Below are 12,273 nucleotides of genomic sequence, written 5' to 3' on the forward strand. Positions count from 1 at the left end.
AGCAGACTAATGTAGGTCAGTCTATCAGATATACATTTTTTTTCCTACAGGATGTCATCAGTAAATGAAAGGATTAATAATTCTCTCTCTCCTGTCAGCGTCACATCAGATCCACATAGTGACGCGTTCACAATGATCCTCCTTTTCTTGGAAAGGTCGTTTTCTAAGAGATCTGATTGGTCAGGAGGCGGGACAAAACCAGAACAAAACCTAGTCCCGACCAGGTTAGTCGTACAGCCTAAGTTACCATGATGATTTAGCTTGGTAAGACGTCAGCCAGCTACGTAGGACAGCATACATTGATTAAATCCCGGAGGTTAGCACGATTAGAAGAAATCTAGCTTTGTAGTATAAGCCCTTAAATATTAACTTTTATTGCAACAGGCAAGAAAAATAAAATAAATAAAAATAAATAGCTACAAAAGAAACCAAAAATGTTACTTTGTTCTCTTTCCATGGTATTTGGGATGCAGTCTGATAATGGTGATGCTTTATGTTTTATCAAATGACTCCCGATGGTAAATAAATGTACTTTTGTTTTTATGAGTAATGCACCTTGTAATGACAACAACACGGATAAAAGTCATATGATGACCTAATATAACACAATCTTGAAAAATCCCATTTGTTTTCTTTTTTGCAATGTTTAAAAAATTAAAGTGTAACGAGACCTATTAAATGTTAAATGTATCTAAATGTAAAAATAAGTCGACATTGAAGTCTTAGAGAGTTTATGAAATCTTACTAGTTTTTGTTTTTTCTCAAGCTGAAATCTGTGCTGGAGAAGCTGAGGACAGGCCATTCAGACACCATCTGGATTAGTGTGAAAACATTAACATTCTCATGTTTGAAGACGCTTCAAGCTGCAAGATGCCTTAAGACTCCTGTAGTGTTTGCTTAAGATGCTCAAGCAAAACTAAAGAAGAAAGCAGGGCACTGAGAAGCATTTAAAAAAAGAGTGCATCTTCCACTATTTTACTATAAAACCTTTGTAAAATACATTTCAAATAAATCTCTAATAAATATGCTTTGTTGAAACTTGTGGAAGAACAGTGACTTCTCCAAAAGCAAATTCAGAATCAGAAATGGGCCCAGCCAAAGCAGCACAAGTTGTTATTTTGACTGAAAAAGCTGGTAAATAATCCTGAATGCTTCACCTCCTATAGAACTCAATGGACTAAAAGGGGCGATTTACATCATCAATGACGTCATTTCAACATGGCAGCACACAGGGTAAAGTAGTCCCAGTTTTAAAAGCTAATAAAAGAAATATGGTGCAAAATAATGCGTTTTGTGAGGCATAGAAGGACATTTCAATGGTTTTAGGCCACATTTGTAAAAACAGTCGAGGATCCCTTTAAAGTATTGCCTTTTGTCAATATTTCTTTGTAGAAAAAATCTCTCTAAAGACTTAATTAGAAAACATTCAATGTTCAAAATGTCATGCTAACGTATTACTTATACTAAGTCTGACGTCAAAATGTGTATGTAGTGCGTTCACATTAGATATTATGGAAAGATTGAGTGCGTGAGAAACACCTGGATGTATACTATATCAGGACATTTATTAAGTATACATGCTGAACACACTGGTCATACTCAACCGCCCCATGATGCATTGCGAGCGAAATGTAAACTCATCCTGGGACCAGCTTCAAGCTAAAAATCAAATATCCCCTTTTCAAAATAAAAGCATCTCTTCTTGTCTTCCATTCGTTTTTAACCCTATTGTAAATAAGGCTCTTGTTGTGAAGTTAACCAGAAGTTTAGACAGTAAAACTATGGAGGGTCTCCGAAAATCTTTGAAAAGTCGGCATGAAATGTGTTTCTGCAAATGAGCACATGTTGATATTCTACTTGGTCACTTTCACGCTTAAAATGCTTTCAGAACTTTGAAAGATGGCAAATCACTGGATATATTTAGCCTCAGTGTGCTTCAAATTTTTGTCAAAGGTTTGAAATGCATCTTGGGAAACTTGGAAGTATACTTCAGTGGGAATCATCCTAACCCAGGGGTCACCAACATTTCTGAAACTGAACAACTTCATAGGTACTGTATAGTCCAAAGGGCTACCAGTTCTAAAATCACTTCTTAAATATTACATGTTCACTTTAACTAGAGGGTCAGATAATGAGGAATGCGAGCAGTAACTTAAAAAAGAAATGTTGAGATTTCATTCATGCAATTGTTTTATTTTCATTACATTTGTATAGAAAATCCACATTGCTTTTTGAAAAATATATCTGATACATAAATATCATATTATATGAAACCTACCACTGACCATTAAAAACATTTGTCCCAATGTCACAGTGAAAATAAACATTTAAATACGGTTAATTTAATACAGCATTATTTACCTTTACTAAATACTAATTACATCTCTCACATGTGTTTATCTTCATTGAGTTTTAATCCTGGATTTTAGATGGAGCTCTTTGATGAGTAGAGCTCCTGAGGGCCCCTCACATGGTCCATAAGGGGTACCTGGTGCCCACGGGCATCGTGTTGGTGACCCCTGATCCTAATCATACTAATAGTATATAGTAGACAGTATATACTCATTGAGCGTGTAGTACGTTAGTATGCGATTTCAAACACAGCCATTGACTTGCATTCAGCTGTAAGTCTGAGGGGAAGTTGTGGTCTTGGAGGTTAAAGAGGCAGGCTAATAAGATGATGTCACAGTTTTAGATCACACTGACCGTTACTACAGCCTGACTTTCTCCAGATGAGAATTTAGTAGTTCAGTCAAGATTAATTCACTGCAAATACTACAACAACACGATTCGTCCTTTGTTTTTTCAAAGAAATCTCTGTGTATCCTTTACGCCGAGACTTCACACTAAATAGAAAATGTAATGTCCTAATGACAGAGGCGTGTGTGTGTGTGTGTGTGTGTGTGTGTGTGTGTGTGTGTGCGTGCGTGCGTGCGTGCGTGCGTGCGTGTGTGTGTGTGTGCGTGTCACTGTGATTCGCAGAGAGTCTCTGGTGTGATCACACACAGCTCTCGCCCCATGGTGTACCAGAGGCTTGAGCTCAGTGCTCCGTCAATGGGCACGGCTAGCTAACGGCAGTAGTGTGAGCGCCGTGCACGCACCTGGATTTGCTGGTGGAGGATTAGTTGCTCTTGCTGGTACAGGACATGCTGCTGCTGGGTGTGTTCCAAGAAGCGCTCGTCCTGCTGGGCGGCGTACATTTTCTGAAGCTGCTCACACTCCTGTAGGAAACAAATAAAATCTGCTTTAACAAAGGTGAATACTATTCAAAAAAAGAAAACAAATACATAAAGTGTAAACATCTTGACTTAATACACAGGTAATACATAAACATTTAGCTCATAAGAAATCACCAGTCAAGCTGCATTTTTCTCTTTCACTTTCGTTTTATTGTTTGATGAATGGTGACAGGATACTTAGCTACTTATTTGTGTGTATTTACACTGTATGAAATGCAAAAATGTGAACACCTGAAAAACATTTGCTTCTGCTAATCATCGTCATTGTTGTCAGTTCTCTCTTTTGCTTTATCAGAGGACAGTTTTAATTTCTACGGGTGTGATGGGAGGATTCTGACGTTATTGTAACACTGAAATCTTATAACCTGTAATAGTCACACATGTAAGTCCACATCTACAGATGAAACACTGGCTGCAAATAAAAATATTGCCCTTTTCCTTAACAACCCCTCCCACAGGGTGTTGTAATCACTTTGGGGTGGCACAGCAGGTGATGTAAGGTCTCAGAAGGACTTTATTTTGTAATTTTTCTCATGTTAGAAAATCTCTTTACCATACTAGAAAAGCTCTCTGATGTCAAATTGGCTAAATATTTTCAGTGTGTTTTTTTTTTTTTGTCAATCACTATTTGTAATGTGAGGTCATGTTGTAACTGTACCGGTCAGCTCATACATTAAGTGCAATGCACCAGTGACCTACTTTACTTATTACATAATGAATTATTCCTTACATTTAATTACACCATTAAAAGTATAATGGCTGCACCAAATGTAATAAAAGAATTACTAGTGACAGTTTTGTCTCATTACAGATAAGCTACATTTTACTGCTTTTATTTAAGGTCAAAATCAGAAAGTTAATTAAGTTCTTTAAAGCACAAAGATATAGTAGACAGGTGACGTCATGAAAGGGGGGCGTGAGAATGGCCCTCCACCTATATATTTTTTTAATTTTTGGGCTTTATTTCCTATTATTATTGCTATTCTAAAAAATGTGATTGCACATTTTAGGTTATATTTAGGAGTTTTGAAAAAGAATAGCGCTAATTTTTTTTACCTTTTTCAATAAAAAATACATTTCTGATCTGTTTTTTTGCTATTTTTTTGCAATAAATAAAATTGCACTCTTTAAAGGGGGCATAACAGAAAAAGTTTGAGAGCCAGTGAATTGGTGTAAATGATTTGCATCTCCATCAGAACCTGTTTGAGCTGCTTGATGAGGCTGCTGTTCTCGAGTTGAGCCTTGAAGGCCTGGATGGTTGCAGCGCCGTCGGAGAAGCGTCGCACGGGTGAGAAGCGCTCCATGGGAAGATGAAGGGTGTTACAGTCCTTATAACTGGACCTAAAATTAATGACAGACAATGGTGGGGTTGGGGGGTGGGGGTCACGTTGGTACATCACACACGCATGCAGACACAGATATGATAGGAAAACAGAGTGAAACAATAAGTCAACATTTTAGACCTAAATCATGAGAATGCCCAACAGTGCAAATAAATGAAGACATCAAAATATCAACAGTCACATACAGATCAAAATTATATAGAAGACAATCTTTTCCTAAATGTCCTAAATCTAAGAAGTTAGATGTATACATAAAAAAATATTATCACATCAGAATATTAAATTACTAACTTAAACTGTTTCTAAGAAAAGCTGTCCCCTTTGAAGATGCCTCGAACAGAGTAACAAAAACAGAAAAATGGCAATAACGCCAGATAAAAGAATTGCACACTTCTCATTTTCGAACTCCATCAAGTTACTGATACCTTGAAGCCACACACCGAATTTGGTTATCATATCTTAAACGGTTTCTGAGAAAAGCTGTCCCCTTTGAAGATGCCTCGAACAGAGTACAAAAAACGGAAAAAGGCAATAACTCCGGAAAAAACAATAGCGCACTTTTCAAACTCCATCAAGGTATTAATACCCTGAAGCCACACACCGAATTTGGTCATTGTATCTTAAACGGTTTCTAAGAAAAGTTGTCTCCTTTGAAGATACCTCGAACAGAGTAAAAACTAAGAGGAGTAATAACTCCGGAAAAAATAATTGTGCGGTTCTCATTTTCAAACTCCATCAAGGTATTGATACCATGAAGCCACACACTTCACTTAACTCGAACGGACGGACGGAGCTCAAACCTATATCCCCCTTCACACTTTGCGGCGGGGGATAATAAATCTATTTTTGAGCAATAAATCAATATTAATAATTGTTACTCTTCTCTGCAAAATATACAAAGTCATCCAATATCAAACTCACTTAACAGGCATGGTCAACATCTATAGGCAATTTTGGACTTATGTTACACACCTTCTTTCATAAATACATTTCAAACAAACCAGCTTCTCCCAATCCAAATACATAATGAAAGATGCAATGGTCTGACATAAGTTGAATATCGGTGCTAAAGAAAACACTGAATAAACAGAAACACAGCAGACAATATGTAAAGAACATGCTTAACAAAGGCTTTCTAAACCAATGAATGTCTCCCCTACACATACAAAGTAGGACAGACAGATACTAATACACATGTATGGCTGCTAGTGGAATGAGCACCATCACAAAAACACTTAAGGTTTCACAACCTACACCTGCTCCTTCAATGTCCAATGGAAAAGAAAATTGACCTTTAGAAGTTGGGCTTATTTGATGAGGTACAGCTTTGTCATGTGACCCAAGCTAATAAGAACCATGTTAGAACTCAAAAGAGGAAACGCACTCGTAATAGGAGCGTGCGTGGGCATGTGTGCGTGTGTGTCCGTCTACATGGAGATCATCCCCATAACAAAATACATGAAGGTTTTTTTTTTAAACTTTAGGATGTCAATGTCAAAAACTATTAAATAAACTGGCAAATATATTACCAGCAAATCTTTTGCAATCTCAGAGATTTCTACTGTCAAGTATACATTTTTCTTTGTATGAATAATAATAAACCGTAGGATGTATGATCGTCGTATAGAAACGTAGAAGAATTGATTCCAAGGCTATACATGACCTTGTAGTGCAGAATAGTCATTAGCTTAGAAACTGAACACTGGCAGCTCTGTTGCTATCGGTGACTGTGGCTGATTATGTAAAGCGTTTTGAATCTTTATGTAAAACTAAAAAAAATCAACTAAACTTAAGTTACGATGTGAGAATAAAACAGCATTTCAGCATAAAATGTTGAGAATATGAAGGTGTTACCTTCTACAAACAGGGTGAGAGCAGATAAAGGTGAAAGCAAAAGTTTAACTGTCGAGTATACAAAAAAAGACGAGAGCATATTTGTACCTAAGTTTCAGTTGGACTCTTCTATTATATAAACATAACAAAGGCCCTTTAAGCAGCATAAAAGGCCAGTGGGATTACTGTAAAAATGACTGCAATAGCACAAAAAATTAATGTCATAAGATAATAGGCGTATCCTTTTATTAACAAAATAACATAAATGTCTGTCTTTTTTTCTTTTTAGAGCTTTTCACTTATGGAACAAATTGCCTCGGCACCTTTACACATGTTTTTTCAAAATGCTTTAAATCTTAATGTATATCATGTATTTTTTTTTATTTATCTGTTGGTGTAATGAAAATGGGTCTTTTTTAATGGACACCAGGAACATTAGCAAAGTCCATTTTCATTGTTTTCATGTCAAACAGTGTTTTCTTATTTTGGAGACCTGTGGACATGTGTGAGTGTCTGTGCATGAGCAGCTTCAGGCGGCCATTTCCCCTCACCGGGTGTGTATGTCGGGGGCCCAGCCCACCCTTTGGCGGGGGCCCTGGGGCCGCTGTGACTCTGCAGAGGGCTCGCCATGCGATGTGCTCGTGAGCGCGTGCGTCGTGTGCCGCTTGGAGCGGTTCGCCAGGTACCTGGGCCGCAGGGAGGAGGGGGAGGATGGGTGGGGGTGAGGGTGGGAGACAGGAAGCAGCGCTGGTCAGCTCTCTGACCATAATGGCTAATGAAGATGGGGTGAGAAGGCCTGCCCCCTTCCCATCTCTGCCAATAGGTGTCATTGATAAAAAATATCTTAGCCAATCAGAAACATTCGATGTAGTGACACCACAGGATGGATGTTAATGCTTCAAGGTACCACAGCAGATCCCAATTAAAGGTATGTACTGGGTACCATTGTTGCTTTAGCAAGCTTGAGAGTTAGCAAAGCTGCGTGAATAAAGAGTGGAAAAGTTGCTGAGAAGAATTTGGCGTTTGCTGCAACTAAACAAGGAAGCGTTTGGTCAAAGAGTGTGAGAGAAAGGACGGCTGACCTTGGCGGTTTCAAGCTGTGATGAAAGCAACTTGATGGAAAAAGGAGGAAAAAGAGGATAAGAAGCCCCACAGCACTGCTCGTCTCCCATTGGGCAGAAAAAACCCCAAAAGCAGAGCAGATCGAAGCACTCACTCCCAGCGACCCAGGACACCAGCAAAGCTACAGACCTACAGCTCTACAGACCTATAGACCTACAGACCTAAAGACCTGTAGACCTACAGATCCACAGACTTACAGACTGTAGTGCCTGAAGAGGACGAGCAGGGAAGCCCAAACCTGGACACACACCATCCTGGTGTCTAATGATGACATGTTGGACAGCTAGTATTGAAATGTTTTAATGGCCATGCCTATAAAATTATAATTACATTCAGAGGTGCAAGTAACAGACTACAAGTAATTGAGTTGCTTTTATGGGTACTTGTACATTTTTAAAAAAAAAAGTAAAGTGATTTGTTACATTTCTACCCCCAATCGTTACTGAGTAAATTGTTATTATTTTGTTTTAACATGATCAACGGACATTGTGAAACTACAAAAAATTAAATGACAAGACAACAATCAAGTGCAATTATCAACCAAAACCAATTATTCAAGCTGTGTTTGTGCTTAGAACTGGTTGCTTTAGCTTGTTTGTCCCCACAGGGTAATGTGATGTTACTCTTCCTAACATGTCACAGGTTGTGGACTTCCATGGTATCCAGTGAAGGCAGCACCTCTGTCAAGAATCCACCACCACCGCCACCACGCACCAAGTGTTAGTGTGGCTTACCTCTGCACTGCCTCCTGGTCGGGTTCACCATCTGAACCCTCCTCATCTACTGGAGCGACGGCAGGGATCGGATGCTGACCAAGACAGGGAGATCAAGAGATCAATCGCTGCGTAAAATACAAGGAGAATAAGAGAAAACGTGGACTTTGGGTTGAATTTTTACCGGGCTGGCAATGAGTGGCGAGGGCCCCCGGGGTCTCTTCAGTAACTGAGCGTGTAGCTGAATATTTGCCCCACCATCGGAGGCTCTTCGGCCGAGAGGCCCCATGCCGTTGAGGAGCTGCAGTGTGGGCGGCTGTAGCAGGGATTGCTCCTGGAAAATTAATCAAAAAAAAAAAAAAGAATATCCAATGTGTAAAGTCACTTCCACTATTACATAAATGCAGTAAAGACGGCTGGCCACACCTTGTACTCCAGCTGCTGCGTGGGCTGCAGGCTCTGCGTGGGCATGAGTGTGTGCATTTGGCCAATAGCAGGGGTGAGATGAGGGAAGGGGGGCTGGGGCAACACACCTCGAGGGAAACCTGGTGGTAGCTTCTGTAGGTCCTCCTGCATCTCTGTCCTGGAGGGAAAGTCATTGATTATGTTCAGGGTTGGGACCAATTATAGTTGTAATCGCGTGATTGATAATTAATTACAATTATGGCGTAATTAGTGAGGATGCAGGAGGCATCTGTTGCTTCTTCCATTGCTGTTAACTTCTACACTGTCTGATTTTGACATTTAAGCTATCAAACTATTCAGAAAGTTCCAAAGACTTAGCCTTGTACTTTTATAATTTGTAACTTTAAAACTTTTTGACTGATTACATGTTTTCTTTCCCATTCATTTCATTTTCTATTCTATTTATATTAATCCCCAGCCATTCTTCAACTGATTTTGACCATTCAACCTTTAACATGTTTAGCTACTGCCTTCAACACATTTTAACCTTTAACATGTTTAGCTACTACCTTCAACCCATTTTAACCTTTAACATGTTTAGCTACTACCTTCAACACATTTTAACCTTTAACATGTTTAGCTACTACCTTCAACCCATTTTAACCTTTAACATGTTTAGCTACTACCTTCAACACATTTAAACCTTTAACATGTTTAGCTACTGCCTTCAACCCATTGTAACCTTTAACATGTTTAACTACTACCTTCAACACATTTTAACCTTTAACATGTTTAGCTACTACCTTCAACACATTTAAACCTTTAACATGTTTAGCTACTGCCTTCAACCCATTGTAACCTTTAACATGTTTAGCTACTACCTTCAACCCATTTAAACCTTTAACATGTTTAACTACTACCTTCAACACATTTAAACCTTTAACATGTTTAACTACTACCTTCAACACATTTAAACCTTTAACATGTTTAGCTACTACCTTCAACCCATTTTAACCTTTAACATGTTTAACTACTGCCTTCAACCCATTGTAACCTTTAACATGTTTAGCTACTACCTTCAACCCATTTTAACCTTTAACATGTTTAGCTACTACCTTCAACACATTTTAACCTTTAACATGCTTAGCTACTACCTTCAACCCATTTTAACCTTTAACATGCTTAGCTACTACCTTCAACCCATTTTAACCTTTAACATGTTTAGCTACTACCTTCAACACATTTTAACCTGTAACATGTTTAGCTACTACCTTCAACCCATTTTAACCTTTAACATGTTTAGCTACTACCTTCAACACATTTAAACCTTTAACATGTTTAACTACTACCTTCAACACATTTTAACCTTTAACATGTTTAGCTACTACCTTCAACACATTTTAACCTTTAACATGTTTAGCTACTACCTTCAACACATTTTAACCTGTAACATGTTTAGCTACTACCTTCAACCCATTTTAACCTTTAACATGTTTAGCTACTACCTTCAACACATTTTAACCTTTAACATGCTTAGCTACTACCTTCAACCCATTTAAACCCATTTCAACTTTTTTCAACCTTATTGCTAATGTTAAGCTATTGCTAGGTTTTTGCCATTGCTAGGCGAATGCTAATGCTATTATTGATATTGCTAGGCTAATGCTAGCCAATGTTAAAGCTAATTCAGTGCGAAGTGGGCCAGCAGCCGCATCCTCACTTGCATTTTCTTCAATAAATGCAAATATTGTAGTTATACAGGTAAATTTAATTTTTATTTTTAATTACGATAAATTTAATTAACTGTAATGAAATTGTAATTGAGTTCACAAAATTGACTTTGTAAATGTAATTGCAAGGAAAAGTCTATTAAAAATGTCCATTATAATTAAACGGAAAACTGGGGAACCATGTTATGGTTCTATGTACAGTTCTAAACATATGTATTAAAATATGTTCCATATCAAGCTTTCCCACATTTTACTATTTTTTTAAAATGTAAATCGAGGGATACATTGACACAAAAAAGGCTCAGATGTCCACACCAAAAATATTAAAACTTATGTTTTCATTGATTAAGAAGCCTAATAAGGTAACCGATAGATAGGAAAAAAGATAATTGTAATTGGAAAAAATGCTGGTCAGTCTAATCGTAATTGAATTGTAATTAAACATGGATAATTGAAAACGCAACTGTAACTGAAAAATTGAATTGACCCCAACCCTGATGATGTTATGTGATATAATTTTCATATTTTATCTTTTTTCTAATGATAATCAATTTAAGGACAATGGCTTACAGGCCATTTTTATTGCATAACAGAGCTGATTCTAACTTGAACAGATTTTTACACAACGGTACCTTAACCCATTCTACGATTAACTATTATTTAACGATTTACTATACATTTAAAAATTGCAGTTTATAAATACTGCAACTACTACTACTACTACGACTGAAAAACTGGGATTTTATAAAGATATGGCAACCGGTATTGTAAAAAGTGTACCCTTATGACCCTTATGTTTTATCAGATTGACAACATGGTAATGACAACAGGAAATACTTCCAACCTGGAAACAATTATGCCAAGCTGGTGGTGTGTATATTTAGTCTTGTCCATGTACATTTTTTTTTGTTCTGTTTTGTTGTTTTGTTACTTTTTTTTTTGGAATAATGTCTGTTTATAGCCTTGTTTCATTGTTTAGGAAAATGTGGTTCTTTGATGATACTGAACTGAATTGTGATGTTGAATGTTGGAACCTCAATAAAAATGAACTTATTAAAAAATGCAGTTTATTGAGGCATTAAGTCTGCTACAACTGTCACACTTTTTATTGTTTATTTATTAGACAGAATTTGCAATAAGACAAAGCTTTTTTGAACCACTAGAACTTGACTGTAATAAATAAGTATATTACTTTGTAATACTACTACTTAAATTCATACATTAATTAAAGAATGCATTTGATAGGATGATTGCATTTAAGCAAATAGAACCAGTTTGTCCTTTCATCACAATGTCTACTTTACATGAGAGCTTTAAAGGGATAGTTCGCCTATTTAAGACATGACGTTGTATGCAATCCTCACCAGCACTATAGTGCATACACATTGTTTCACTCAGTGGTCACAACATGTCTGACTCCGCCGATGGCAACCAGCCAGAGACAGCTTTGGCTGGTTGCCATCGGCGGAGTCAGACATGTTGTCCGCGAGTCGCGCTATCAACAGCTGATGGGATTAGGCGCACCGATGACGTTGACGGCAGCGCGGATTGATAAAAACGGAAGAGAAAATAGTTCCGATTAAAACTGGAGGTATGAATTTTTTTTGTGGGCGGTTTTGTGATGTAAATGAATCGAGCTTTCAAACGCATATCTTTTTTTCTATTAAAAACGCACAGTTTTGTGGCCCCGGAAACTAACCGGGACTACTTTCTTGACCAACTTCAAACGGCCAGAACTCGGACCAGGGAGGTGACCACTGAGTGAGACAATGTGTATGCACTATAGTGATGGTGAGGATTGCATACAACGTCATGTCTTAAATAGGCGAACTATCCCTTTAATTCCCCTACAATTTAGAATAAAAAATAAATCATCTTTTAAAAAAAG

The 12,273-nt window shown here is 37.6% G+C and overlaps 1 protein-coding gene across 3 annotated transcripts in view; it reads right to left on the reverse strand.

The window, feature by feature from the left end:
- sik3 (SIK family kinase 3) overlaps positions 1-12,273 on the reverse strand; it is a 57,802-nt gene that overhangs the window by 14,887 nt on the left and 30,642 nt on the right. For 2 of the 3 annotated variants that reach the window (XM_028465447.1, XM_028465448.1), the window contains exons 12-17: positions 8,677-8,833; positions 8,435-8,584; positions 8,272-8,345; positions 6,967-7,101; positions 4,439-4,580; positions 3,102-3,221 (exon numbers count right to left, since the gene is read on the reverse strand). In XM_028465447.1, the coding sequence (XP_028321248.1) occupies positions 3,102-3,221; positions 4,439-4,580; positions 6,967-7,101; positions 8,272-8,345; positions 8,435-8,584; positions 8,677-8,833 (778 nt within the window). The remainder of the gene's footprint in view (positions 1-3,101; positions 3,222-4,438; positions 4,581-6,966; positions 7,102-8,271; positions 8,346-8,434; positions 8,585-8,676; positions 8,834-12,273) is intronic. The other variant, XM_028465449.1, reaches the window with a different exon arrangement.

Source organism: Gouania willdenowi, chromosome 13 (assembly GCF_900634775.1).
Source record: "Gouania willdenowi chromosome 13, fGouWil2.1, whole genome shotgun sequence".
NCBI classification, from domain to species: Eukaryota; Metazoa; Chordata; class Actinopteri; order Blenniiformes; family Gobiesocidae; genus Gouania; species Gouania willdenowi.